At 38.5% G+C, this 27,225-nt stretch overlaps 1 protein-coding gene across 2 annotated transcripts in view; it reads left to right on the top strand.

Moving 5' to 3' along the window:
• Positions 1-26,453, top strand: part of NETO1 (neuropilin and tolloid like 1) — a 108,362-nt gene extending 81,909 nt beyond the window's left edge. The window contains exons 8-10 of one of the 2 annotated variants that reach the window (XM_044426495.1): positions 14,679-14,792; positions 19,640-20,198; positions 26,369-26,453. In XM_044426495.1, the coding sequence (XP_044282430.1) occupies positions 14,679-14,792; positions 19,640-20,198; positions 26,369-26,453 (758 nt within the window). Of the gene's footprint in view, positions 1-14,678; positions 14,793-19,639; positions 20,199-22,403; positions 22,465-26,368 lie in introns of those variants that run through there. The other variant, XM_044426498.1, reaches the window with a different exon arrangement.
• The last annotated feature ends 772 nt before the right edge of the window (positions 26,454-27,225 follow it).

The raw sequence follows: 27,225 nt of genomic DNA, 5'->3' as shown, positions 1-27,225 counted from the left end.
GGCAGAGACAAAGCGGTGATGGCCTGCACTAGACCAGCCAATGGTCTTTTCTAAGAGGCTGTATGCTCCTGAAAGCTACAACTAAATAGGACATGTCCTGAGAACTACAATTGAAACTGAAAGGGAATGACCTAATTACTAGCAGCAACTGTGTGGATTGAGAGATTCATCCTGGTTCTTGACTCCTAGGTGAGCAGATCAGAAGAAGCTGCCCTGGCTGGTCTAGGGAGTCTGGAATGCAAGCAGCCAAACTCCCAGAGAGTGAATGACCAGGGCAAGTAAGCAAACAGGAGTTCAGTGGAGGAGGTCACAGGGGAAGTCCTTAACTTTTTTTTACCTTTTTTACTTTTTTCTCTTTACTTCTTTTTTCCTCTTAGTGTTTCCCGCCTTTGTTTTCTTTCCTGAAACACACTCCTGATTACTGGTAGGACTGTGTTGTTAACCTTCAGGGGAAGACAGGAGAAAGCACTAGTTGTTACAACAGGCGCAGCATCTGGAATAAAAAATGCAGCAGAAAGAATGGACTGAGAAGACTCTGCAGTGGTGGTGACATGCAACATCTGTGTTGTGTGTTTGTTTTCCTGTCTGAGGTCAACATTCCTACATGTGCAACAAGTGCAAGCTAGTAGCCCTTGTAGAAGAAAAGGTGAGAGCACTAGAGAAGCAAGCGTTCACCCTCAATGAAATAAAAGATGAAGAGTTTTTAAATGGTGGAACTGCTAAGAGATGTACAGGAAAAAGAAGTGCAACAGCAAGCTGAGGTAGAAGAAGAGAATCCTGAGGGAAGGGGAAATGAGGACGAAACTCCCTGGAAAAGGGTGCCAGTAAGGTGCAGAACAACTAGAAGACACTCTTCACCAGTGGAAGCAGTGGATCTCTTGAACCACTTTCAGTTACTTAAGAACAAGACTGGAGGGCAGTCTGCTGTGGAAGAACTGCAAGTCATCCCATGCAACACTGAGGCTAAAGGTCAACCACGTATTAGCAATTAGACCAAGGCCTGCAGGAACAAGAAAAGTGTTAGTTGTGGGAGACTCCCTGTTGTGTAGGATGGAATCATATGCATGTCAAGGAGACTTGTAGACTCATCGGATATGCTGTCTCCCAGGTACACAGACTAGTGATATTACTGAAAGATTACAAAGGCTATTATAGCCCACTGACACATATTCCTTCCTTCTTATACATTTGGGAACAAATGGCACTGCCAAGTAGAGCTTTGAAGAATTCATGTCAGAGTTTGAAGCTTTAAGGAGGAAGGTCAAGAACATTGGGGTCCAGCCAGTTTTCTCTTCAATTCTTCTAGTGTGAAGAAAAAGAATGGATAGGGAAAGAAAAATATGCCAAGTGAATGCCTGATGGTGAAAGAGGTGCTGACATGAGAAATTTGTGACCACAAGTTGCACTTCCTGGAAGATGGACGGAGGTCAAGGGATAGGTGCACCCTTCAAGGACTGGAAAGAATGTGTGCCACAGCATGAAGGAGTTTATCAGGAGGGCTTTAAACTGAACCCTACAGGAGAGGGAGAAGTACATCTGGGCATAACAACAGACAAAGGCTTATGCACCACAACAGAGGGAGCAACTGTAACAGTGCCCAATAATGGTCTTCCAAAAAATGCAGGAAGAAAGCTAGAATATAAAGCATGTGGTCTTCAATGTCTGTATGCTAATTCCTATGATCGTATGAGCAGACAGCACAGAAAAAAATAGGGTTAGAAAACTCCTGGGTACCATTCCTGTCTCTAAAATGGTCTTTTTATAGAAGGGTAAAAGGGTAGAAGGTTCCAGTTCTGGAAAAGGAAGTAGATTATTGTATTCTATATGTTATGCTATTCTATATAATCATAGCATACTAGAGTTGGAAGGAGCCAGAAAGCCATTGGGTCCAATTCCCTGCTATGTGTAGGACACTGAGTTAAACCATCCATCCCAGAGGACCATGCAGATGCATTTTGAAAACCTCTAGTGCGAGAGAGCCCACAACCTTCCTCTGCCTACACAAGCTAGAGCAGTTGGCATACTGCTGTAACAATCAGGGATATTTTTCCTGATATCTAGCCAGAATCTGGCTTCCTGTAACTTGTGCCTGTTATTCCATTATTCCAAATTGGTCGTGAGCCAAGTCAAATTTCCCCATGCAGTTCAATGTAAATAAGGTCAATCCATTCTGTAACCTTTTTTTTTTAAATCACAAAAATTTGAAACAAAGTGACAAAGAATAACAAAGATTGCGGCCATCTCCCCCCCCCCCCCCAAATGACCACGATTGCACCCATGTTCCCTGCACAAGTGCAACCGCAATCACAGCCATGGGCACACTCGGGGAGAGGGGAGATGGTCACGATTGTAGGCGTACTCAGTGGGGGGGGGAGCGATCGTGGGAGCGCTCACAGGGGAGATGGGGCATGATCGCAATCATCACCCTATGTGGAGTTCGTGACCTGAGGCAAATTTTTTCAGAAATTTCTGTTCGTGACCCAGTTTGGTCATGAATTGAGGTGTTCGTGTAGAATGCTATTATATCTCCCCTTTGTCTTCTCTTCTCTTCTCTTCTCTTCTCTTCTCTTCTCTTCTCTTCTCTTCTCTTCTTGGGACTAGGCATGCCCAGTTGTTTCAATCTCTCTCCACGGGGCTTTATTTCCAGCCCTGTTTCATCCTTGTTGCCTTCTTCAGAATCCTTTCCAACTTGTATGCATCTCTCTTAAACTTTGGTGCCCAAAACTGGACACCATACTGCAGTTGAGGTCTAATCAGTGCTGAGTAAAGGGCAACTAGTATTTTACATCCATGGGAAGTGATACTTCTATTGCAGCATTCTAAAATAGAGTTTGCCCTTTTTTGCAGTGACATCACATTGTTGACTCATTCAGCTTGTGATTCACTACAGTTCCAAGATCCTTCTCACTTCCAGTATTGGTGAGCCAAGAATTCCTTATCCTGTAACAATGCATTTGTTTTCTTTTTCTTAGGTGCAGAACTTGGCATTTGTCCCTATTGAATTTCATTCTGTTCTTTTCAGCCCGGTGCTCCAACCTATCAAGATCACCTTGAATCTTCTTTCAGTCTCCCAGGGTATTAGCTATCACATCCAGTTTTGTGTCATCTGGAAAGCTGATAATCATTCGCTGCACTTCCTCATCTAAATCATTAATAAAAATGTTGGAGAGTACTGGGTCTAGGTCTGAACTGGAGCACTCCACTTGTTGCGTCCCTCCAGTTTGAGAGGGTGCCATCAATGAGAACTCTTTGAGTCTGATTCTACAGCCCATTTTGGATCCACCTAGTAGTTGTTCCATTCCACCCACTTTTACCTGGTTTGTAAATCAAAATATCATGGGACATTTTGTCAAAAGCTTCACTGAAGTCACAATAGGTGATGTCCACAGCATTCCCACAGTCCAGCAGGGAGGTCACTCATTCAAAACATGAAATCAGATTATTCTGGCAGGATTTGTTCTTCACAAATCCATGATGGCTTCTAGTAATACCTGCATTGTTTTCAAGGTTTTTGCAGACTGAATGCTTTATAATCTGCTCCAGAATGTTTGCACTGAGCGATGACGGACTAACTGGTCAGTAGTTCCCAGGTCCTTCTTTTCCTTTTTTGATGATAGGAGCATCATTAGCCTTTTCCTAGTCATCTGGCACTTCCCGTGTCCTCCATGGTTTCTTAGAATGAATAGAAAGTGGTTCTGAGAGTTCTTCTGCCAGCTCCTTTATGACTCCTTTAAAAGAAACTGAGACAAAGTAGTAATTGAGCACTTTTGCCATTACTTTGGCATCTGCTCTCAATCCTATCCACATTGAGTAGTTGAACCCCCATTTCTTTTCCCTGTCTTTTACTTGGACATATCTGAAGAACGCTTTTTGTTGCTTTCAGCATCCCTTGCTATCCTCAATTCATTCCTAGCTTTAGCCTTCCTGACACCTTCCCTGCAATTCCATGCTTCCTGTAGCCTCGCCTTCCTTGCACTTCCTATACATGTCCTTTTTTGTTTTCAGATCATCCCCAAGCTTTTTGGAAAGTAACAAAAGACTTCTTCTGTTTTCTTCTACCCTTTTCTTCATTGGAATTGTTTGTAATTGTGCTGTAAGAATTTTCTTTTTAAAAAATACCCATCCATTTTGGACTCCTTTTCTCATTACAGTAATTGCCATGGAACATTACTTATCATTGTTCTGAGCGTATTAAAATTGGCTTTCTTGAAATTCAAGGTATATGTTTGTCTTGAACATACCTTGTTCAAGAATTCAAGTATGAACAAGAAAAAGAATTCAAGTATGACATGGTGACTTTCCCCAGAGTTCATGTAGCTGTCACTTTGTCTACTAGGTCTTCCCTGTTGATTAATATCAGGTCAAGTATAGCTGTTTCTCTTGTTCCTTTCTCCACTTTTGGTTGGGGGAAGTTATCAGAAACACATCAGAAGAATCTCTTTGAGGGGATGTGTTTGACAGAATATGTCTCCCAGTAGATATTGGGGAAATTGAAGTTCCCCATAACAACAACACTGTACCTCCTTGAAACACTGGCAATTTGCTTTTCAAAAGCTTCATCCTCATCTTTCCTTGACTGGGTGGTCACCAATAGACACCAACCATGTGCCTATTATTCCTTATTCCATCTGTATTAATCCAGATGTTCCTGATAGGACTACTAATTGCATCCTCCTGCATTTCTGTTCAGAGACATGTATCTTTAACTTAAAGTGTAACTCTGCCTCCCTTTCTGTTTCTTCTGTTCTTCTTGAACATGTCATATCCTTCAGTTGTTGCATTCCAGTCTTAGGAGTTATCCCACCAAGTCTCACTTATACCTACAAGGTCATATTCACCCTGCCATATTAAAAATTCAAGTTCATGCTGCCTGTTCCCATATTCCAGGCATTAGAATCCATCTATCCACCCACCCTCCCTCCCTCCCTCTCTCTATCTATCATACATACATACATACATACATACTACTTTTTTAAATATATCCTAGTGATTTGTGTTGGGTGCATAGTACATACAATGGGGTGTGGGGGAGAAAAGGCCCATAAATTTTAAGTGGAAATGATCCTAGAAAACCAAGGTTAAAATAATAGTTTTTGTTAATGTGATGTCAGCATATGCAATGCAGGAAACCCAAACATAATACTTAAAAGTCAACCAAATATAAACCCCACTCCCTCCAAAAAAAATGGAATGACAAAATTCAACTGTAGCCTGTTATTTTCAATTCCATTTGAAAGGAACAACTTTTCAACAAAAATAATGATGGATTGAAAGCAAGTGTACAAAGCATATATTTGTGATTTTCTACTTGCAGTGGGAAAGAGTCTTTCTTTCTTTCCCCAAACACTAATTTATATTAATAATTTTGAAGCAATATTGATCAGACTGGGTATATTGAATTGCAGTATATTGAACCAAGTAAAAACTATTCTAGGCATAAGTAGGAGCAACATGAGAATATCAGCAGCTAAATCTACCAAGAATCTGACTGGCCTGAAGACTGTCTCTTTCAAAATAAATACATTATTATTGGACAGGCAATCTTCTTTGGTAGTCTGAATGTGATTCAGAAGCCTTCAAGTCAAGGAGGGCATCTGCTTAAAGCATTGCTTTTGCTTAATTTGGGCTGAATTAAACAGAATTCTGACTCATCTTACTGGACAGAAACTCAGTTTCTTCTTGTTCTTGTATGAGTCAGCTTCAAAGGTATTTTATGCTTCTCTTGTTCATAAATCAAGCTGGCCTCGGAGATAATACTCTGTTTTACTCTGTCACTGTTACTACTTGTTTGTTTTTGCATTTGAAGCAATCTTGAATATTCAGAGTTTGATTCATTTAAATTGAAGGCAGTGTATTCTGTTACCTTAGAAACAATCCTGTGGGCATGGGGGATTCACTGCTTATAAAGAACTGGAGGGGAGGCATATGGTCACCAACTTGTGCATGGAATGTGAATGAGGATGTATTTTCAGGTTTTCAAATTTAAACAAAAGCACAGAAATATATATATATATTGCGGGGGTGGACCCCACATCTCTTCCAAGTGATTGCTTTTCTCAGCTACATGTCATGTAGCATCTAATGCACAGTTACTGTTTGTTTATATAAATGACTGTCACCAAGTGCTTCATATTACTAGTAAAGGGCAAATTACCACCATCCTGAAAGTTTACAAGCAATGACGTTCTAGAGACATGTGCCTTATGATACATTAATTGCACTGAAATTCCACAAACCACAGTGGGATTGGGATCTGTATGGCCTGAAGGATTTACTGATGTCATGATTCAATTTGATTTTGGTACAATGTCAGTTGGACTTAGCACTGCACATTGATGGTGAACATTTATAATGGCAAATAAAACTATAGCGGATTTGCAGTCTGTATGATATGTTGCAATAATAAGAGCAGATGCACAGATAGTGTGGGGTTTTCTGCTTCCCAAGGCAGGAAACAGACATGAAACCTATGTCAGTACTCTAAGGCGTGTGTGTGTGTGTGTGTGTGTGTGTGTGTGTGTGTGTGTGTGTGGTGTGTGAGGAGAGAGAAATGTTTATTCAGAGCTAAGAAAAATAAAACAGAAATTCAGAAACACAGACAGATGGCACTTTGTTGTTCTATAAATCGTCATTAATTGTTGCAGCTTAGTAAAACTCAAAAGTTTGGCGTGGAGGGAAGTGTGTTGTGACAGAATGTAGAAACAGGATGGCAGGCGAGGCTGTAGTTGTTAATTACGGAAAGTTGGATTTGGACTCAAACATGGGTTAGTAAGGAATTAGTGAATATCTGTGCAGGGAAAGTGAATATGAGTGACTAACAACTGGGGGTTTAAATTTAGGTGACAAGCCTCAGTTTATGCTTTTTGGGCCCTATCCCCCCTGCCCCACATGTCTGTTGAGAACCAATCAGATGAAAACGTAGTGCGTAGTGGAACACTTCAGAATTTTACCTCTTTCCCTGGACCCACAGGAAGTTCTGTGGACCTCGTTTGTCTTTTCTGGAAGCAGAAGTGATGCCGAGGCAGAGAAGAGCATAGGCTATAGCACACAGAATAATGGTTGTGCCTTTATATGTATCTATATCACGTCACAGTGTGAAAAGTGATTAAGTGTTACTCTTAAGGGAATTGAGAAGAAGACTATCAATTTGTATTTTGGAGTGCTTGTTGACAGTTGTGTATGGTGTTTATAGAAATGAAAAATGCTTTGATATATTTCAATAAGTAATAGAAACAATTAATGGGAATAATGTTGAATGACACAACATAGGTTTGTAACTTGTGCGAGCAGCTATAGCATAGGGCAAGCTTTCCACATTATATAGTCCAGGTCAACTTTTTCTAACCAGTTATTTTGGTTGGAAAATAACCAACATATTTTGGTGTCCTCCAGTTATTTTGGACTTCAGTTACATTTAGCTCCACCCACCATGACTAATGGATAGGAATTCTGGGAACTTTTGGAGGGTGTCAGCTTGGAAAATGCTCAAAGTCTTAATAATAAGCTAGTTCAAGTATTACTTCAGCCAGTAGTACCTTTTAATGTAACAGATATATACCAATAAAGGAAGCATGCATAATTAAGTACAAAATTATTCATCTTATAGTAAAATATATGTAATTCATATCCATTTAGGAGTTGTGGCACACAACACAAGAAAGAATTGTTTATTTCCCTTCAGACTGCAGATAGAAAACCCGGACAGAGTATGCACCATTAGCTCACTAAGTATCCTGTTGATGCTCTTGTAATGCCAGATTCTGTTCCCAGTATTCATGTATTTAATGCTTACATCTAAAATAATTATTTACGGCCTGATCAACTTCAGCACAAAGTATCATCTTTCATGAGCTTAGATATTCTTCATATGAAAACGTTTACAACTCCAAACAGCAAACTGCAGCAAACTTTTACAACTCCAAACAAAAAGACAATTAAAAGTAGATACTTAAAGAAGGGAGGCCTGCCTCTTTAAAGCATACATACTGTCTCCTGAAATGTTCCTATAAATATTATACATATTATCAGCTGCACTTCTTCTCTTTCTCTGTTGCAGCAGTGATTTCCAAGTTGATTAGTGACAGACATGCTGTATCTACAATTCCTCCAAAAAGCTTAGCTTCTAAGCAGGAACACCTACACGTTAACCTAAAAGAAAAGTCTTATATTCAGGGCATGGGGATAAGAGGAAATCCCTTTCTTAGCAGAGTAGAAACAGGCTATGCCAAAGGATAAGTCCTAAAAGTGACTTTGTCAAGTTTTAAGATTAATTTAGATCTAGCTTCTGAAAATAGAAATTTGTGTTCTTCTTGGGTTGTATGAATTTGTGTTCTTTTGTTTGCTTAAACAGAGTCTGGCAGAGGTGGGAAACATACTTTTTAGTAAAATTCCCATTCATTCACATTATATAATATAAAACAGATCAATTCATTAATTTGTAAGATTTGCCAGGTCTATGAAAAGACTTCTGCTGTATAAGAACAAGATTAATATTCAAAAGAAAATAGATAAATTAGAGTGAGTGCCAGGCAGAAAAAAGAAAAAAAATCAAGGACAAGTATAAATGACTATACAGCAGGAAGAAAATGTACAACCTCTACCATCACTGTATGGATGACATAAATAAGAAACTTCCTTTACTGTACTTGGCACTACTTAGTTTTATTCTGTTCAGATAGGTGGCTTCTAGCATTACCAAATGATAGCTTTTCTGCTATAAACTGGAAGAGTTTATCAATGTTTCTACTGTATCCATGCAGATTTTCTGCTATGGTTTTTCTCTCCATGGTTTTTCTCTCCATGGTCACTACAGTAGGTGGGACCATATGTGGTTCAGCACACCACTGTTACAATCTTTCTGGTGTGTTCTGCTTTATGTACTTCATACAATCATAGCATGGTAATGTTGGAAGGAACCTATAAGACCATCAAGTCCAGCCCTCTGCTCAGTGCAGGACTCCAAAATTAAAGCATCCTTGACAGATGAGTGCCTCCAGTGTGGGAGAACCTATCACCTCCCTAGGTAGTTGGTTTTCTCTGGCTGAGAAACTTAGAAAGTGGGATGGGGGCCTCTCTTATTCTGAGAACCGGAATGCATGTGGGGAGCTCCCACCCACTTTGTGATGCTTTGCAATGGAAGTTTCTCTCCAAACTAGGCCTTGTGCTGTGTGGCAAAGCTCACATGTGTAATGCATAGGTGATCACTTGAAGAATGACAACTTGCCTTTTCTGGTCACTTCCAAAATAGTGATGGACAGAAAAAGGTTTTAAGTAGCTTTTAAAACATTGCAACCATTGTATAATCAAGCTACAGCATTTTGGAAGTCTAATACAAAGAAAGTAAGAAGAAATCCCATTATAGCACCATGTTATTACAGCACTATGCCTTCTGTTCTCTTATGAAAGGGAGATATACCATTAAAATATCAACAGTATATAATATTATTTTATTATAATTTTATAGTTATATAACATGGTAATGACGTTAATTTTGAAATATATTTAAAAGCTTTCTTGTCATTTCTATTTTATAGTTTGAACTTGCTAACACTGTAGTGGACCTCTTTTACCTATTTTAAAAGGCATTCTACCTAGAAAATGTTTCAAAAATTTTCAACTAATATGTTAAAAATGGGTCACTCAAGAGCACAGACCATAAATATTATATTGAATATGTATTGCCTTGTGATATCTTCCAGTGCATCACTAACCAGGTATATAAAGTTTTTTAAAAATAGATGTGTGCTAAAGGTGTGTTCACCTGTGGGGAGAATATTTCCCTGCCATTTTAATGGGGAAAAAAAATGGATTTCCTATGGTCTGAAAAAGCATGAGAGATCCACAGGGATGATATAGGATAAAGATTGGATGATGGCTCTTGTGGATACCTACAAAAATGAATTAATGGAAAGTATTTGTGCGCACACACAAACACACAGAAAGCATGGAAGCAGACCAGGTTACTTACAAGAGCAAGTTGAAACAGCAGGGTGTTGTACAGCATGGCCATTGAGTCCAACAGCAGGGGGTTGGCTTCAATGGCCTTCATGGCCTCTTCCAACTCTACTATTCTATGAATCTATGAAAAAGAATGTGACAGAGATAAGGAAAGGATACTGGATCGAGGTATTCAATTTTCAAGCAAAGTAAATCTGAATCTATACACTCGTGCACATCACTGCAACAGAAGTGAGATGCTTCCTCCTTTGATCCCAGAGAAGCCACTTGTTCCCATAAGCAACCAACCAGCCAGCAGCCACCTTGCCTTACCATTTGCAGCTGCAGGAAGAACTGAAAAGGCTTGCTAGACCAATATTTTCTGAGATATAACAGCTCATTTCTTAATCTAGTCTGTCATTGAACTGATACAATATGAATTGACCTCCTGGTGGGATGGGACCTTAAAAACATTATCTTCCTGCTCCAGCCAATGAATATATATAGAGAGAGAAATTAAAACATTACCTGCCTTCTCCCAAAGGAAATAAGCAGAATGCTTAACTTAGAATGGGAAAGATACTAGAAAATGTGTGAATGTAAAAGTGGTTATAGCTAAGGAAAAAGAAGTCTTATTCTTTGGTAAATCTTTCTTTTATCCCCATAATCCTTTGATGCTTCTAGGACTAGAGGTCCTACGGAAAACAACCAGAACACAATGTACAGCTAGTGCGGGTGTTTTTAATTAATGGAACATTTAGATCAGGTGGACCTGCAGTACTTCCACTTCCACTGTTGACCTAATATTACATTTTGATGCAATATGCTAGATTTATGCTTCCTCAGTTTCCTTGAACACTGTTTATTTCTGTAACAAATCTAACAGTAATGTTCTATGAACTCATGTTCCTATTCTGAACAGATTCTTAAAAATGCATTCTATTGAACACTTTGGAAATGATCCCATATAACAGGATATATATATATTTATATATTTCTAAATAGAATCCTTAGCATACTAGCAGCATCATATTCGTTCAAAGGTGCTAGCTGCTGTCATAATTTTTTTCACATAATATCTTTGGGCAGGTCAGGTGTCCTTTCTGACTAGCTGTGCCCATCCCTGGCAAAGATTTTACCCTTGTAGCCAGATCCCTAAATGTACGCATGGACCCAAAGCTTATTTAGCCCTGAAAAGATGAAAGGGCATTTAGACTGAATGGCCTGGCTCCTAAGATAAGTTCAAAACATTCACAGAAGACAGGTTTCACTTCCTTTCCTACCCTCCTGTGGGCACCTGAGCTCCCCAAAAGCCTCTTTATGAAATCAGGGAGGCTGCCAAATTATGTGGAGCTGCTGATCAAGGTAGGAATTTGGCTTTGATCCTATAATGTTAACTTAAGAAACTTAATTTAGGAAACTTAATTCAAGGAGGGAACATTTTGCATCTCCCTTCCCATTCCATCCACAATTGTTTAATGTTTAATTGTTTTGGAGGAATGCACAGGAAAATGGACAATTCCTTCCATTATGTTCCTTTCAGTTAACATCATAGCATCATTCTGTAGCTTTTTACATATTAATGTTCGTATAATAATACAAGATCTCCATAGTAATTGTTTACAGGGCATAATCCCAGTATTGTTACAGCCAATTGACACCCCCAATATGAGGCTGTAGGCTAGCTTTGTGGCATTTTGAAACATATTAAAAAAGCAGTCAAAATGGCTTTTTAATATGTTTCAAAATATTAACTTGTTAATTAGAAATAATTAACTTTAATTCCTGTTCTTTTGAACACATGCATTATGATATCTGACATGGGATCCAATGTTCAGGCATTCTAAACGTGCTAAACTCTGAACTGTCTTTATCTTTCTCCCTTCTTTTTATACATACCTTATCCTTTATCCTTATATTTATGTATTGCCCATAGGGAAAGATTTTAAAAGATCCAGCTCTGGGGGGATGGGGGATTGCTGTGTTCCTTTTGAGGAGGTTGATCAGATTAATTCACATTCTAAGGGTGGAATTAAGTTTTTGGATCGTCCAGAGTTAGTGCGCCACCTTGTGTCCAATGTCTGCAACAGAACATACCACTTTGCTGGGTTCTATCAGAACTGTCTTTCCAGCAGAGTCAAACAAGATGCCCCCAAATGGCTTACAAATGTGACATCCCCTGTGGTGCATGCAAAGCCTCCACTGATCAGAAGCAAGCCAGACTCCAACTTCACCGCACATGCTGCTGCTGCTGCATTCTCATTTCACAGGAACACACACACCACAAACATCACATTGCTCTTCTGCACTACAGCTCTATCCATGTCTGCCCGGAATCCCAGTAGTGGGACTTACTCTCAGGCAAGTGTATATTGCAGGCTTTTTCCTTTGGCTAGTTTTTGAGTGTTTGTTGTTGGAGGATCTACATGTGGGTATGAAGTGGGCAGTCTGAGAAAAACATAGGCAACAAAAATTCTGTTTTAAAACGATAAATCTCCACTATCTCAGGGGTATCGTTTGCATTTTTGTTGTTGTTTTCTTCTCTGGGCTGGATTGAGGTTTAGCTGGTGGTCTGACTAGGGAGCTCAGGGACAGGACAAAAGGAAAACCAAAAAAAGTCCTTCATTGTTTCATCCTTGGTGACCTGTCCATGTGTTCAGTTGAATATACAATCTGTACTTGTGCTTGCTTTGTCATGTGAACCCAGTGAGTATAGTTTAAACCCTGCATTTATAGGGTTATGTAAGGGCTCTATGAGGATTGTTTAATATTTGCAATGACACAACAACCTCTGACCAAAGGTTGAATATGTAACTTGGCAGCCACGCTGTGTAATCCCAACCCAGTCATACAGTCAGTGGCTGGTCTACATGAAACAAGTATAGTTAAACATCCTGGTTGCATACTTGCTGTATTTACATAATCACTGGATCATTGGTTGTTTGATAATGTTTGGCTGGAGGGCTTAACAAACCACACAGAATTCATGAACTGTTTTAGGTCAATGTTTTCAGTGTCCCTGCTCATATGATCTCAGAATATCTGCCTTAGATTATCACAAGTCTATTTATTCAGAACAGCATAAATATGAATTCAAAATTTAGTCCCATTACACATCTCATCTGCTCTTTGGTTGAGCTGTCCGGTGGTATGGCACAGCCTTTTGGGAATACTGGTTTTTCTCTCTCTTATGGTATCTTGGTTGGTGATCACTACAGACCAGTACTATCTCAAAAAGGAAACAAAACGAGACGAAGCGAAGCAAGGCCAGGCCAGGCCAGGCCAAACCAAAAGAAATAAAAACAAAACAAATTATAAAAACAACCCTTGGTCAAGTTTTACTATTTGCTGTCTTCTGTTATGAAAGCATTTTCATTTCTTCCTTCTACCTTCTGACATAATTCAACACAAGATTACATATAGATTTTTTTAAAAATGCATATGTTTATGGCTTGGTGCCTACACACACACATCTATAGCTATTTTCTTTACAGTGCTTCCAATTAACTACTAAAAATATAGTGTGTATCATTATACAAATGGTAATATGGCTGTCTGAGCAGGCACATGCTATTATACTGATTGAATATTCTTAAATTATAGTCTGGAACTTTCGATAGCTGAACTATCTCCACTGGGTTGTGAATTTCTCACTGAGGATGGAGTATATGGCCTCCAGTCACACTTTCATCCTGGGCCTTTAGTAATATTAACAGCTTGATTCTAGCAGTTTGTGTGCCTTAGGCAACTATACTTTTCTTTCTTCCCAGGGATTGTGAAAATCTTTGTTCATGCAGTAACAGAAGGCAAACATTTATTGTAGCTGTTATTCCTCATCTACTTATTTTAAAGAGGTATATGTGCTTGAACATATAACTGAAGCAATATAAGCACCACATTCCATTGAAAACAACAGCAAAACTGTTTTGAATTTCAGAATCTGTAGTAGGATACCCCTCACTCTGATATATTTTCCCTCTCCCCCAGCTCTCTTTCACATACACAGGGCAAAAACCCAGTGCACGTCCTTTTGTGTGTACGTGAAAGTATCTTATTCCAGGGCAACAGAAGTACTATAGAAGAAATGTGTGGTGCATAAATTTCTAAGAATGTGCTGATATGGTGTTCCACCTGTGTAGATTACCTGTGCACATAATTACATGTAGATTACATGGGAATGTGTTTATTTTGAAGGGTAACAATTATATGGTTCAGACCAGTGGTAGTTGTCCTCTACACTTGTAGGCCTCAAAAGTATATATGAAACAGGTCTGGATGTGGGCTTTCACTGTTTTGTGGCTTCTACTCAGATGGATCCTTGCATGAACTGGCTCCAGCCATGTTGGGTGCAAATTACAGATTTTTTTCCTACCTAAACATGCATAGGACTATGAACTAAGTTAACAATATACAACTGATGGCAAATAGACTTCACACTAAATATTTAAAATGCATGAGATGTTTTAATAGAGCATGACTGCAGCCAGTGTTTCTGCAAATGATGGAAAATAAGAAAATTTGCATATATGTTCAATTTGCATAGTCTTTTTTTTTTTTTTTTTTTTTGCTCCTGCTAGGTTAGAGTTACACAGGACAGTGAAGCCCTGACAATGAAATCCTACTCATATCATTTCTGCCATCTGTGATTTCACTAGGATTGCCTTATAGGTTTTTAAGTGTGGGCTGGATTGTAGGCATATCCTTTGGAGTTCTGCTGATGCATATTTTCCCTTCTTTTTTAGCCCCCTGTGAAGCCAACACATTCTTTTGCCATAGTAATATGTGTATTAATAATACATTGGTCTGCAATGGACTCCAGAACTGTGTGTATCCGTGGGATGAAAACCACTGCAAAGGTAATATGTTGGCATGTGAATGGAATTGGAAAAATGCTTATTTATACTGCTACATAATTTATTCCTACCAATGTATAAGAATATGGTCTATTACATTCACTGTCATGCGAATGCTTACCATTCGGTTCAATAATACACTGTTTCATCCTGACTAATGGACAGGATAGAAGTTTAATAAATAAACCAATAAATTCCCTGTAGCATCTTAGACAGTAGCTTCAATTACTTCCAATGCACTTTAGGGATATAAATATTCAAGTGTGTATCTCATTCCACCTAAAGACTGAGCACATTATGCATGCTTTTCTAAAAGTAAATGAATAAGAGAGACATCAGAATATATCCCCAATAGTCAAAAGGGTTACTTGAAAAACAACTGCCTATCAAAAGTCCAATACTTACTCTGGAAAATGCAATTGCTTGTCCTTCTGCACTTGGCAGGCCTACTTGCCTAGTAGTTGCCTGCAGGGCTTTCACAGCACCTCAAATGGTCACAATCTGAGTTCTAGCTCCCATTGAAGTCTATATGTGCAAAAATATATGCGTCTATATGTGATTATATGTAGACATGTCAGCCTTTCCAGCTGAAAAGTCAATGTTCCATGTCTCAGTGTCAGTAACTGTAGCCAGGGAACATGTTTAAGTAGCCACATTTGCCCTTCAGAATGTGGTGTTCCTTTGGGCAATTAATGTGTGAAGAGAGAGGAAACAGAAATGTGGATAGGCTGATGAGTTGGCTTCATCTTTTGAAGACTGGGGCTAATGATGTTTCCAGGTCTTCATGAATCAGTCCTGAGATCCTGAAATGAATCTGCATTCCCTACTGGGTTATGGAGAGGGATTTCAAAATATCATGCTGACTTCTAATAAAGGCTCCTGCCAGCAAGTCAGCAGTTATCAATATTTGTCCTGAAAATGCATTTCATTTCAAACCAGTCTCTCTCAAAGATATCACGCTGAATTAAAAGTTGAAACATATACACAGCATGCCATGGAATGCTAAGTAAATGGAAGGCCTTGTTCTTGACAAGGGGCAAACAATAGCACCATGCTTGCTTTTTAATTATGCAGGACAATATAAAGAATTGAATTTCTGAGCAAGGGATGCCTGAATGACATACTGGGGTTGTTTGGCTGCATGACTGGGGACAGTTAAGGACAGTTTTGGAAGGAACTGGCTTTCAGTGTGATCTTTAGGAAATGAATTCCTTTTGAAATCAGAACTGTCGCTGCACTGTTGATGTTTGTACAGACTGAATTCCTAACTAGAAAGGCTGACTAGGACTGAAGAGGATGATTAGGCAGAGCTATGCAGTGCTGACAAGGTAGGCAGTGCTGCTTTAAGAAGTAATGCCTACATGTAAAACATGCAGCCCGTAAGAGTGGCTCCTGGAGGAAGTTTGCTTGCTCTGGATAGAGTTACATCTATTATAGTTCATTTGTCCCCATTAACCTCTGCATAGTATCTAGGGACAAAGGCAAACATTCTGAATAAGTCATAGAGTTATGATCTATGGATGAGATCAGCAGTCCCCCTGGTCCACTATCCCGATTCCAACAGTAACCAGGCTTATGCTTCTAGGAAGCTAATGAACAGGTCATTGTGACCACTATCCTCTTTCATTAAGCAGGACAATGCTTCTGACAGTGAAGGCTGGCCTTTACTATTGTACTTTCATATGTTACAAACACTGAAACAGCCAACAGAGAGTAGAAGTTTAAATGTTCACATGAAACTGGGCAGATTTACAGCCATTCTGTTGTTCCCCATTCAGAGTGCAGCCAGAGAAAATGTGCTTTCCCATTTATCCACTCAAAGACTATAACATATGGGAAATTGGAGGCATCCATGTAGAGGTCTAGGACTCATGCAATTTAGTGCTTCACAGTTAAGTACTTGAACCTTGAATTTGTCCCAAACTAGTGAAATGGTATAAAAATGGAGTTACACCGTCTGTGAAACACACACAAGAAAGCACTTATGACTGCCCCTGTCTGTCTAAACATGCCAAGGGCTGAACCAATTTGTCCGCCAACTGAGAAAGCAACTTATGGCCACAGTAGCCATCAATCATCTAGGAGTAAGGAGTGGAACCATTACATGCAGTTTCATTCTCCTTTTGCCAGTTTAGAATATGCATAGAGACAAATATCGATATAGCCCTTAAACTTTCCCAAGGGGACAATTTAATTTCCACAGTTTCCCAACATATTTATTGATTTATTTGATTTCTGCCCCTTTCTACTGAGAAAATATCACTCCGAATTATGTTCCTAGATAAAGCTTGATTAAAGCAGCAATAAAATAAATAATTAAAATGCAGCAATAAAGCGATAGCAACAGCAGCTAGACCAGCAGACACACTTACACAGCAAAAGCCTGATTGAAGAAAAAGGTCTTTGTTTGCCATTAAGAAGATAGCTGGGAGGGAACTGATGTAGCCTGCCTTGGTAAGGAAGTCTACCGCTGGGGAACTCCTACGTATCTGCAACATATTGCATAGTTATCCATTCAGTCATCAATTTAGCATTTGACCAGAATTTAGCGTCTGCCATGTGTTGGTTAAACAGTACGATCTCTCTCTGTTATAATGTATTAATTTTAATTGTTAAAATGTTTACAAAGAGTGAAGGGTAGGCCAATCATAATATGTCCATTATTTGTAGTCCTACATTTTATGCTGATTTTAAACAACAAAAAATACATACTTATTCTTAGTAACAACATATTTATGGATCTATAAAGTTCATTAAGAAAACTGACATAACGCTAAATAGCATAATTAATTCCATATTTAAATGCCCACACAAAAAGTCCCATGTACCACCATGACCAAGTCAAGTCTACTATTCCTTACCATTGGTTCAAGTGATGTAATAACATCTTGAGCTTCCTTCACAAATGCTTAGTCATCTAAAAAATATCAAGTTGAATAGGAAATATCTGCATACAATAGACCCCTGCTTTAAGAGTAGCAATAACAGCTATTTTAAATCAATGAATAGTAAACAATGTTGTTTAACTTCCAGCCTTTCCTGGAAGGGAAACAAATTGGCAAATAAAATTTTTATAATAGGTTTCTTGTCCTCTATTGTGGGGGTGGGTAAAGCTTGGTCATAAAAGTTATTTTCATCTGTGTTAAAAATGTATCTAGCCAATAACTGTTAAGTCCCAAGTAATTTTACTTGTCATAAGACTTATTGAATTCTCTGCATGGAATGTAGCTTGAATGACCTTTCATGGTAGATAGATCTATCAGTGGCTACTTATAATAGTAGCTAATGGAACCTCCGTGTTCCGAAGTAGTATGTCTCTCTTAGTAAGAATTGAGGCCATACAATGGAGGAAAAGCTATTGTTTTCATTTCTTGCCAGAAAGTTTGATAGAAACATTCCATTGGGCCTTTAGTCACAAGCAGCTTTCTAGTTGGACTCCACAGTGACAGGTGAAGTATCTAGTAGAACAGTGATATAGAAAGCAGTTGTGGTACAGGCTTGTACAGTGCCTCTGAGTTCTTAAGCTTATGAGCTTCGCTGAGACCTTATGAACCTCTTTTGTTCAGATGACACCCTGTTTCTTTCACTCTTGTATAAAACACTGAAAAACTGCTGTTTCAGTTTTTTTTGTAGTCTCTTAAGACAAAATAAATCACTCACTTCTAAAATCTCATAAAAAGTAATAGTCCTTTCCAACAATAAGGTTAAAATACAGAGGAATGATACACTTCTGATGTGAACATCTTTTCCAACCTTAAATCTCATATCTTTCTGTGAAATCACTGACACAGTAACCGAAGGAATCAAGTCACAGGATGCCCCGAGGCATCAAAACTAAAGTGAAGTTCTATCATTCAGGATATGTAGGAAATTCTGAAAGATCACTGCCTCTTCTGGCCAACACTAGACTTTTCTCTCAATGTCCGTTTTTCAACCATCACCGGTTCCTCCTAACTCTGATGGAAAATTCTAAAGAACAAGGGGAGCTTAAATTGTGACTTTCAAATGTTTTGGCTCACAACTCCCATCATCCCTCACCACTGGCAAGAGCTGATGAAAGTTCTGGACCAAAGCCTCTGGAAGCCCACATTGCCTATATTTGTTCTTTAAAATCTCTGCAGAAAAGTATGAAATACCATCTAGTCTAGTGGACTTCTCAGATTTGAAGGCAAGTATTGTGAAGTTCAACATATAGTGATAATCACATGGCCAGTTAAGTACAGCAAGTGAAATTTATGCTACCTGAATGAAAAAGCTGTGAAGATTTTTCTGAAGATTTATATTTATGAACCTTGGAACGCATCTTAGAACAAAAGGTAAGTAATGTCTCATAGGGAAGAAAGGTTCCCCCGCTTCTTGGAAGTCAGACTTGTAATAATTCCAGTATTTTCTCCTGAGTCAGCTGCATGAAACTAGCACCAACTATTTCAAATAAATCATTAACATTAGAGGTGAGAGAAGTTTCACTGGTAAATAATCGTTTCTATTTAAATCTCTGTGAACTGATGCTACTGGATGGCTGGACATTAAAAGCACTGTTGCCTGAGAAGGCCCCTATCCCATTCAATAGAGTGCTTCTGGAAATGAAGTGAATGAGGTCTAAAAGGAATTTGTTCAGATTCTATGCTGTGGATATTACCTTATTTCCTTTTTTCAAATGGAGGAAAAATGAATACTGTGAAGTAGCTTTCACACGTAATCCCTGGCAAGAGGAATGACTGCCTTGCATTTTAACTTCTTATTTAAGTTAGTCTTTCTTAGATCAGTTTAGAATGACAGTGTTGTGCTTTTATTTTTTAAGGACTATTAATTATTTTACTTTTTATTTTCTCCTCTTCCCCATCATACAGAAAAGAGAAAAGCCAGCCTGCTGGACCAGCTTACCAATACTAGTGGGACAATTATTGGAGTAACCTCTTGCATTGTGATCCTCCTTATCATTATCTCTGTTATAGTACAGATCAAACAGCCTCGTAAAAAATTTGTTCAGAGGAAAGCAGACTTTGATCAAACAGTTTTCCAGGAGGTGTTTGAGCCTCCTCATTATGAGTTATGCACTCTTAGGGGGGCGGGGGCTACCGTGGACCTTGCGGATGTTGCAGATGACTTTGAAAATTATCACAAACTGCGTAGATCATCTTCAAAATGCATTCATGACCACCACTGTGGATCACAGTTATCTAGCACTAAGGGCAGCCGTAGTAACCTCAGCACAAGAGATACACCTATCTTGACAGAAATTCAACCGCAGCCTGTAAAGCCCCTCATACAGCCCACCAACAGAAGAAATATCCTTGTCATGAAGCATAGCTACTCACAAGATGCTGCAGATGCGTGTGACATAGATGAAATCGAAGAGGTACCGACCACGAGTCACAGGCTATCCAGGCATGATAAAGCTGTCCAGCGGTCAGTATCAATAGATTTTTGATGAAGACTATTGTGTGAGGACTGCATTTAATCTAAATGATTGTTTATTTTTCTCTAACTTATATTTTCATCTAGAGTTCAGGTCATGTATATGTCAGTTCTTTCTCTTATAATCCATTCTCATAGCCTGTGGTGAACTTATATGCAGTGATTAATCTAAGGGGGATTTTCATGGAAACATCACATAGAAATTGCAGTGGCAAAGACACTGTTGTTCCAAGAATCCCTAACTACTATAGAAAAATTTTCCTAAGATGGGATAGCAGTTGTCACTGGAATCCATAACAGTTTTGCATGCAAATCACTGAAAGACAAGTTCTATGCCAGAGCGAAATATTTTTGTTCAGCCTTTCAGTACTTATTTTTTCTTCTTTTGGGGGCCAAACTAGATGTGACACAGACTTGTCACATCTGTTGTTAGACTCTCCTGTACTAATAATTTTTCTTTGTTTATGTTATAGTTTTACCAAGTATTTTATTTATTATTTATTTTTGTTTAAAACATTTGTATGCCTCCTATTATGCCACAGCACCTCTGGGCCGCTCATGATCATAATTAGCAACCTTATCCTTCTGATTTCAAAAATGATGGAACTAGTGATGTTTGGTCCTTTCTTACTTTAAACTTTCCATGATCTAGATCCTCTCATTTGTGAGTAGATCTTAATGCTGAGGTGAGAATCTTAGTGGAGGGATTTAGATCAAGGAAAGAAAGTAAATTCTTTCTCAGTCACTCCCCTCAAACAGCTGCAACTACACTGGCTGCTAATTAGTCCTGTAAATTTAAAAAAAAAATGGAAAATCTACTTATGGATCTGCTGGATCACATTCAGTTTGGTTCATCATTCCTGTCCCTCCATTAAAAACCTCACTTTTTATTATGTTTTCAATGTTTCTTAAGTTGATTTCAAATAGAAAAAAAGAAAGAAAAGAAAGGTTCATTTTACCATACCAAAGAAATTTTTGGTGTAATTATGTAGAGTTTTGTTTGGAAAATTGGTATGCTTGTGGTTTAAGTATGGCTGAAAGTGGTTATCTGTACTGCCAAATCACAGAACACGTCAGTTTGGTGATGGGCAGACCAGTAAGAAAAAGACCTCTCCCTATGGAATGTGGCTTTCTACATGGCAAATGACAATGTTTTGGAGTATTACAGTATGATCTACATAGTTGAACATAGTATCTCTTCTTATTTATTTATTTGCCCTGTAGACAACATCATGATTTTATTGTTTTGGCTTGCTGTTACTTTAGGTCTGCAGTGTGTGTGTGTGTGTGCGCACATGCGTGCGCATGAGAAAATGAGAGGGCGAGAGAGAAAGAGAGGGAGGGAGGGTATTTCCAATTCAAATGCAGCATGGTTTCTATTTTAAACAATGACATGAGGACTTTTTTCTTTCTCTTTTTTTGCTATGTACTGCAGAATGCTTGTAAACAAAAATGATCGAACTTTTGCAAGCAAAAACAAAAACAAAAATGCTATTTGGATAAACTCAGAACATTTTAATAGATTTGTTTTCATATACATTCTTTACTTCTCTATGTGTTTTTATATACTTTTCGTGTAGCCCACACATTTCATTTTGTACATATAAGCCACCAGCTATCCCAGACCTCCAAAGCACTCTGTCAGCAGTCTCAGTGGCTCAGTTCCTACAAACACCTGGGCTCACTGGCAGTTGTTTTACCCACAAAGTGCTGCAGCATGTGCCAGCCCCATTCTGAACATGCAGCACTCACTAGGGGCTTGCAGCGTCATGCAAACCCAGCGTTAGGCATTATAAACCTACAACAAGCCAAGGGTTCTGTGAGGGTTGTTTAATCTTCAATTAACCCTTGGTGTCCAGATTTAGACAACATGGCAATTTCCAGGTGTGTGCTGCATATTGAAAACCATGCCTGGCATGTACAACAGCTCATTGTGAGTTAAAGAGCGCTAGATCTTTCTGGTCTGTTGGGCTAACCAGGACACCAACTTGGCATATTGAAAATATTGATGGGGATTTGTGAGAGCTCATTGTTTCAGCTAGAACAACGTTGTTGTATATTTGCATGCCAGTTTAAGTGTTTTGGATTAATTTGCTCAGTTCTTAAGGTCTGTTTCAATTGTGAATGTACATGCATATATTTCTTTTTTTCTATGCAAACAATATTATGTTGAATGAAATAGCCATAACATTCCAGGTTCTGCCTCATTGGGTCTCTAAACAAACATGAATCTGAGTACAACACAACTAGGGTGTAAAAGACAAACTGAAGGTAAGTGAACAACTCTAAAGCTCCCAGTTCACCATTCCATTGTTTTCTTTTTTAAAGTTTGGTGGCTGTTCATCATTTCCTCTGTCTGTGTTTTGCTTTGCTTGAAATTTGTGCTATGTTTTGAGCATACAAAGAATTTAAACATATTGGGAAGGAAATGCTATAGCAAACAATGCAGAAAGGGGCAATTTTATGCATCTCTAGACAGGAAAAAAAAATAGCCCATAGTGTGAGTTCTAAGTCTTTGTTTCAACTTGCATAGGATTGCACCCTAAATTACTATCCTCAGTTGCATCTTGCTATATATAATCTACTTTTTAAACTTGAATCTTAAAGCATTGTTTGGCTTTCATTTTCTAAGAAAATGATATATAAAAGGTTCAACAAGTAATAACTTCTAGCCAAATTCATACCATTTGGATACAGGAAGTCTGCAATTAAGCACTGTCTATATTGCATATTTACCTTTACTGAAAGGTGGGGTGAAGGACTATGCATAGGTTTATCCCATTTTATCTTCATGACAGTCCTGTGAATTAGATAAGGCTGGCAGTATCTTACTTACATCTGGCTATAAATATTTGTGAAATAAATGAAGATTTAAAGTAGATTCAGTTTGAAGCTGAGAGGTCTATGCATCCTGCCACATCGGCTGTTTGACCAGAGTACATCCTTGTGGTGATAATGCATAGAGACTTAGGGTCAGCATTAATTCGAGTCCCTATTATACATTTTTTGTTATATGTTTGGAATAGGCCAAATGCATGGCCCCATCTACTGAAATTACCAAGGAAAAAGCAAAGATCACACACTATCTGCCATGATCTAAACTGCACCTCCTACCCTGAATAATCAGCCGCAAAGTACATGCAAGGAGATAACATTTTAAGTCCCATCTGGGATCAGGAACAATGACTTGTCCCTGCTGTGAGAGCAGCACTGGTATTTGGTCTCATTCTGCTGCCAACAGCTGTGAATCAGGCTGTTTGTTTGATACCACTTAAACGCTTAGTCAGATTAAGACAGGAAGACATCTGTTATCTTTCTCTATTGTCATTCAGAATTTATGATGCTAGGAAAAGCCTTGACTAACAGTTAGATGGTAAAACTTTAATGCATTTGTTCCATTTATGTAACTGCGCATTTTCATTTTGCTTGCACTAATTACTATTTCCTGAAGGGTTTAAGGAGACGTATTCTTTTTCCTTCATATCTCTCCAGTGAGATTGACACAGTCCAAAGCTCCATGTAGGGTCCGATTGCATCGTCTGAGTCTTCCCTTGTCCTCTTTTCCCTATCTCCATGCAGGTTCCATGTGAATTTTTAAAATGAACATTATTATACTGCATTTATTGCAAAAAAAGTCTATTGGAGGTTTTCATGTGAATTTTCTGCATAAGTTTAAAAACTGGATGCATTTTTGTACTCATCTGGTGATGAGTTTCTACATATTTTAAAACATATGCATATTTAATAGTATACATTTAAAATGTGTAAATTTAGTCACATTTTTCTTGTTCAGGAATGCATCCTGCAATATATGGAGCTCATCATGCAAAATGTGTTCAGATCCACATTCATTTTGGGGTGATCCAAGCTGGATATCTTTCTCCACATCCACATCTGCCCCTAGCTTTACATCATATAATTGTATATGTGGAGTTCTACAAAAGTGGCCATTCTGTTCAGTGTAGTAAAAGCACCATACCATTGAACGCACTGCATTTTCCCTAATATTGAACATGAATGTTGAAACTCCACATATGCTCTAAATTCTCCTTTACATGCACCCAAATCACTGAGTTGTAGATTGCATGTATTTCAAGTATATTTATGTGTATGCATAGCAAACAGTACAGAAAGCAAATCTTTTAAATGGTGTGACTAGTACTGTGTAGTAAGAGATCTATATTACGTTTTTCATTTTGATTTTTGGGCACAGTGGAGAGATCATTCAACTGGCAACTTTCTTCTTTATGTCAACATTGAAACGATTATTTTGCCAGAAGTTTCAGTCTTGGGGTAGATGATCCTCTATTTTTTCGCACCAAAGAATTTCAAATATGTTTCTGGTGTCACAACGATATTTCTACTCAACAGCTGCGTTTTTATTTTGTGATATTGCTCAGATGGAAATTATGCTCTTTAGGTGGAAATCTTTTTGACTGGGAACTGAGTTAACTGGTAACTTTTACAAATACACTTGATTTACATTTTTTAAAATGCCTTGCAATAGACTGCTCTGCTGAATTCTGCCACTATTCGAACACTTAACCCTAATGAAGAAGCCTAATGAACCCTAATCCTCTTATAAGGATTGTAAACCCCCAAACTAGCAGAGTTAGGAGCATCCCATGCATGGTGGAGGAGCAGCAGAGGCAATATTAGCCTCCTTGTCTTTCCAACCTGTATTTTTCTGTATTTTCATTAGATAGACCTTTTATTCCCCCGCTCTTCCCCATCTAGGAACAGCATTTAAGAGGAGAGGCTGAGGAGGCCACAGGATACCTTATAACTTGCCACCTCCTAGCTCCTTTCCTCCTTGACCACTGAAAAGCCCCCTTTTCTCCCTCTCCAAGGTTGTTTTCCTGGCCTCAGAGATCAGCCAGTTTGGTTCTTTCTTTCTGGTTCTCAGGGGAATCTGAGCACAAACTGCATCTCTCCTGTTGTTGGCATTGTGCATTCTGCCTCTGACCACAGAAATGGAAATATGAAGTATTCTATACCCCCCGGGCAGACTCTGGGGCTGTGGATTGCTCCCTTCATCTTTCAAGTGAAGAATTCATGCTTTTGGAGTTAAGGCTTCTTTACTGATTTATACATACCTGGCTTTTCAATGTATGCATGCCTATGGCAACTTAGAGAAAGAATCTAACTAATGTTAACTAAACCAGTTAAATCAATCAGAAGTAACAATAAAACAGCAAAGTGGGTAAAACAAATCTTAGCAGAGCTTAAGACCAGGGGATCATGACAGTAAGTTAAAAGTCTGATTAAATTAGAAGTGCTTAGCACCAAACAGATGTGAATTTAGGAATCAGACCATTTTCCATATGAGGAACCACAACTAAAAAGGTTCTATTACCACCTGCTTAATAGTGAAGGGACTCACAGGGAGATTTGAATGCATAAACATATCTTTGTGTGAGTAATCACTTCAGTGGTTTGCCAGAAGATCGATACACAAAGGTTTGTGCTTCGTATTGCCATACACAATCTGATTTGTCTCCTCTCCACTCACATATGCAAGGGCAAGAAAAGAACCATTGAACTACATCTTTGGCTCCAGGTGCCTCAGGATGACTTTGAGAACAGGTGCCATGGTTACAGCTTGCCACATTGCCCTTTTATTGCTTGAGCAGCTGACCATAGGATCAGGCTGGTGGGCAATTAGTTGTTCATCACTTCTTCCAAAAACACTTTTATACACATGCACAAGTGAGGTTTACATCCTAATTCTAAGTACATTTATTTAGAAATATAGGTTGCTTTTTGGACAGTGCACAAGTGGATACAGAGTGATCCTCAAATCTGCACATGCTCCCTATTCTCCCAGCTACTACTGGTACAACATTTTGTATGGACATTCATGTACAAGTACATCTTCCCAGGCATTCCATCTGATTTTGGCAATCAGTGGATTGCTTGGGTGGTGTTTACATATGCAGGCCTTGTTTCATGTAAACTATTGTGCATGATCTGAGCCTGGTCAGGGCCATGTGTAAGATTTCCATGGAATACTAGTCCAAATAAATAGACTTGGATTACATTTCCTATTAAATTAATGGCATCCACCTAATGTTGTTCTTTTTTACTTGTATGTTATATGTTATGTCAAATAAGAGTATTTACATTGAATTTGTTATATGTACATTGTTTCCATTATGTAGACTGCTTGAAAATAGTGCGATCCTGAGTGATTTTGAATATACTACAGTGAATTGTGAAAATGTCGGCCCTGGAAGTTCAAGCTAGAGATGTTCTGGACTTTGACCAGCTATTCCAATTTCATGAAAAAAAAAATCATCAGTCAGTAATGAGTAAAATTAATGGATGGCAATAAGACACTTATTACTATCATTGCTATCATTTATTAATTATTATTATTATCATCATCATCTGTTTCTTTCTATTTATTTTTGTTCATTACAAAGAAAAGATAACCCAGTTTCAGGAATAAATGGTTAAATCAGGTATTTATCCACTCATAATCACTTAAATAGAAATGTTGTTGGATGTAAGTCTAACAAGTATGGCTGAATCTGACACTGAGCTGCATGTCTGATGCTGAATATCTGAGTTGGCAAAACAACAACCAATCCCTTTGATGAGATACATTGTACAAAGCATGCATTCATAATTACTGCTGTTCCTACCCATTTCTCTGTGTCATATTGCTTGCTAATTGTAATTTTTTATATAAAGATACATAAAATAATGTATAATAATTTCTTACACTGAGTTTTAGAGTATTCTTTTATTTTACTGTGACAAATACTCCTGCACCAAAGGATTCAAAATCAACTGACAATGCACACATTGGCTCACATCTAAGAGCCCATGGGTTGTATAAGCTCTTCCATGTTCCTTGAAAGTTGCAGTCCTGATGATTGGTTCTCTGCGGTTCGGAAGAGGAGCAGGGAGTTAGCACTGGATCTACTTCTCTCAAAACAGGAAGGGGTGCAATTGCAGCCTTTTTTTTTCTTTTTCTTTAAGGAACATGATGTACATGTGTGCAGCTTTGCCT

Source organism: Varanus komodoensis, unplaced genomic scaffold, assembly GCF_004798865.1.
Source record: "Varanus komodoensis strain SLA01 unplaced genomic scaffold, ASM479886v1 scaffold17, whole genome shotgun sequence".
Lineage (NCBI taxonomy): Eukaryota > Metazoa > Chordata > Lepidosauria > Squamata > Varanidae > Varanus > Varanus komodoensis.
This window is presented reverse-complemented; position numbering and strand designations above follow the sequence as displayed.